Source organism: Carlito syrichta, unplaced genomic scaffold, assembly GCF_000164805.1.
Source record: "Carlito syrichta isolate Samal-C Ts95f unplaced genomic scaffold, Tarsius_syrichta-2.0.1 Scaffold302790, whole genome shotgun sequence".
In the NCBI taxonomy this organism is placed as follows: domain Eukaryota; kingdom Metazoa; phylum Chordata; class Mammalia; order Primates; family Tarsiidae; genus Carlito; species Carlito syrichta.
This window is the reverse complement of record NW_007246886.1, coordinates 177979-181678: the sequence shown is the minus strand read 5'-3', so window position 1 is coordinate 181678 and position 3700 is coordinate 177979. Positions and strand designations below refer to the sequence as shown.

Here is a 3700-nt window from a genome sequence, read left to right as displayed (position 1 = left end):
TCGCCCAGACTGGAGTGCAGTGGCACGCTCCCGGCCACTGCAGCCTCGACCTGCTGGGCTATGGCGATCCTTCTCTGCCTCAGCCTTCCAAGTAGCTGGAACTACAGGCACGCGCTACCACACCTGGCTAATTTTTGATTTATTGTAGAGACGAGGTGTCACCAAGTTGCCCGGGTGGGTCTCGAACCTGTGGGCTCAGGCAATCCACTCGCCTTGGCCTCCCAAAGTGCTGGGATTACAGGCTGAGCCACCAAGTCCAGGCTCTAATTTTTTTTTTAAGAGACTATGTTGCCCAAGCTAGAGTGCAGTGACTGTTCACAGGCACCATCACTGAGCATGGCAACACTGAACTCCTGGACTTAAATTACCATCCTGCTGCAGCCCCCCAGACTAGCTTGTACTAGACTGCCACTGTGCCCAGCTCTGATTCATCTATCATTTGTAACAAATGTAACCACACGAATGCAAGATGGTAATAACAGAGGAAAGTGGAAATGGCACAGGGTATATGGTAACTCTACTTTTTACTCAACTTTTCTCAAAGAAAAAAAAATCAATCAATTAAAACCAACCAAATCGTATTCTGTATAGCTAAACATTTATTAAGTCTGCACTCAAGGCATCAGGAGACACTAAGGATGGTTAGGACACAGCACAGCAATGACGGATGCAAGTCAATTTAGCTACGGACTCTCCACCATTTGTCCTTCCTGGTAGACAGTGGACCAAAGACTTTTGTAAATGTATGTCCTCTTTTTTTGGCAAATTGTAGGAGAAAGAACTTTTCTTGTTTCTGTTTCTTCTCAATTGCCATCAGCTCAAAATAATACTTATTTCAAGGTGGCATATTCTGGTCTTCCATATTGTTTTCAAACCAGGTTACTTCTTCTTCCTCATTGTCATTAATCTTTTCATAATCTTCTTATTCCTGCAAGTCAAGTAGAAAACAATGGTGAAGAATTGCTAGAGTCAGATAGACTATTCCATCCCAACTCTTTAAAAATGACCAATAATGCCAGGTGTGGTGGCTCACACCTGTAATCCCAGCACTTTGGAAGGCAGAGTGAGATGACTGCCTGAGCTCAGGGGTTTGAGACCAGCCGGGGCAACTTGGTGAGACCATGTCTCTACAATCAATCAAAAAATAAGCCAGGCATGGTAGCGCATGACTGTAGTTCCAGATACTTGGAAGGCTGAGGCGGAAGGATCGCCTGAGCCCAGCAAGTCGAGGCTGTGGTGGCTGTGAACGTGCCACTACACTCCAGCCTGAGAGACAGAGTGAGACTCCAACTCAAAAAAATTTTAAAAAGTGACAAATAATGCTGTGTGTGGTGGCTCATGCCTGTAATCCCAGCACTTTGGGAAGCAGAAGTGAGAGGACTGCCTGAATCCAGGGGTTTGAGACCAGCACGGGCAACTTGGCAAGATCTTGGCTCTACAGTAAATTAAAAAATTAGCTGGGCACGGTGGTGAGCACCTCTGGTTCCAGCTACTTGGAAGGCTGAGGCGTAAGGATCCCCTGAGCCCAGCAGGTCAAGGTTGCAGTGGCTTGAGCATGCCACTGCACTCCAGCCCGGACAACTGAATAAGACCCTGACTCAAAAAAAAAAGCAAAAACAAAAACAATAAAATAAGAAATCTGCTTCTGGAGTTCTTGAGTAATTTGCCTCAAAACCAAGGAATGGTGCATAAAAAGGCTTTACTGTAGTCAACAAATGAATAGGACCGTTCATTTATTCTCAGGACTCATATTCCATATACCGCAATGTGTCTCGTTTCCTTCATCTTTTTTTTTCTTTCTTTTTGTAGAGATGGGGTCTCACTATCCTGTTCTCAAACTCCTGGGCCCAAGCGATCCTCCTGCTTCAACCTCCCAAAGTGCTGAGATTAGAGGCGTCAGTCACAACGTCAGCCCTTTTATCTTCACACTCTCCATCCTGTCTCCTCTTTCCAGGTTCCACTAATGAAGATGGTCAATATGTCCTGCTCCTAGTTCTGCACATGCTCTGCTCCAATTTACTTTGATCACACTTCGGTTTATGACCCTCTCAGCTGACTCTCCAAAAGGTCACCGGTGGCGTCCTAACTGGCCAGTCCAGCGGCACTGCCCTCATTACCGTTCATGGCCATCTCACTGTCGGCTGTTTCTTCCTTTCACATCTCTCTGCCCGCTGCTGTTTTACTCACGGCCAACCTCTAACTGTACTTGTTCTGTCCTCATGGTCCACTTCCACTGATATGCTGATTCTCTCTAAGGTTCCTTCTTCAGTCCCTTCTTTTAAGCTCTTATCCACAATGCATATGCAGATGACTCCCAGAGATGTTTATCTCTATCCCATACTTCTCTCTAGAACATGTCCCAAGTAGTTCCAAGTATCATATATTTTTCTTCATTGAACTGGACTTCTAGTTTCCTCTCTCTTTTTTTTTTTTTGAGACAGTCTTACTCTGTCGCTCAGATTAGAATGCAGTGGCAAGATTAAGACTCACTGCAGCCTCAAACTCCTGAGCTCAAGCAATCCTCCTGCCTAAGTAGCTGGAAATATTTACTATTGCACCACCACATCCACCTTACTTTTTAATTTTTTGTAGAGGCAAGGTCTCTCTATGTTGCCAAGGCTGGTCTCAAAACTGTGTTCAAGCAATCCTTCTGTCTTGGCCTACCAAAGTGCTGGGATTACAGGTGTGAGTCACCACACCCGTCCTCCTCTATTTTATAAAACAGCATCTTGTTTACATCACTCCTACATCTCTTAAATTTGTATCACTTAGCCGGGCTGGGTGGCTCAGCCTGTAATTCTACGCTTTGGGAGGCTGAGGTGAGTAGACTGCCTGAGCCCAAGGGTTCAAGACCCGCCTGGGCAACTTGGTGAGACCACATCTCTACAATAAATCAAAAAATTAGCCGGGTGTGGTAGCGCGCGCCTGTAGTTACAGCTACTTGGAAGGCTGAGGTGGAAGGATCACCGGAGCCCAGCAGGTCGAGGCTGCGGTGGCTGGGAGCGGCCACTGCACTCCAGTCCGGGTGACAGAGTGAGAATCCAACTCAAAAAAAAAAACAAAAACAAATTTGTATCACTTTTCGTTAAATTATTTCTCAGGGTAATGAATTATCTCTTTCCTGAATTATTACAATAGTCTCTTATTTATACTCCAATCTAGTCTCTGTTGCAAGCTTTTAGCCCACTTTCTTTGTTTTTGTTATTTTTTTTGAGTTGGAGTCTCACTCTTTGTCACTCAGGCTGGAGTGCAGTGACAGGCTCAAGGCCACCACAGCCTCAACCTGCTGGGCTCAAGCAATCCTTCCACCTCAGCCCTCCAAGTAGCTGGAACTATAGACGCACACCATCATACCCGGCTAATTTTTGTGATTTATTGTAGAGATGAGGTCTCACCAATTTGCCCAGGCTGGTCTCAAACCCCACGGCTCACGCAATCCTCTTGCCTCGGCCTCCCAAAGTATTGGGATTACAGGCTGAGCCACCACACCCAGCCTAGCCCACTTTCTCAAAAAGGAAAAAAAGTGTATGACCATAACATCCTGAATGTGGTCAATCTCATCCAAAAACAAAAAATAAAATTTAAGTTCTTTTTTTTGAGTTGGAGTCTCACTCTGTCGCCCAGACTGGAGTGCAGTGGTCGCTCCTGGCCACTGCAACCTCGACCTGCTGGGCTCCGGCGATCCTTCCACCTCAGCCTT

At 46.0% G+C, this 3700-nt stretch overlaps 1 protein-coding gene across 1 annotated transcript in view; it reads right to left on the bottom strand.

Moving 5' to 3' along the window:
- Window positions 1-879: 879 nt before the first annotated feature.
- DPPA2 (developmental pluripotency associated 2) overlaps window positions 880-3700 on the bottom strand; it is a 12748-nt gene continuing 9927 nt past the window's right edge. Inside the window, exon 7 of the mRNA XM_008057150.1 lies at window positions 880-928. Coding sequence (XP_008055341.1) covers window positions 880-928 — 49 coding nt within the window. The remainder of the gene's footprint in view (window positions 929-3700) is intronic.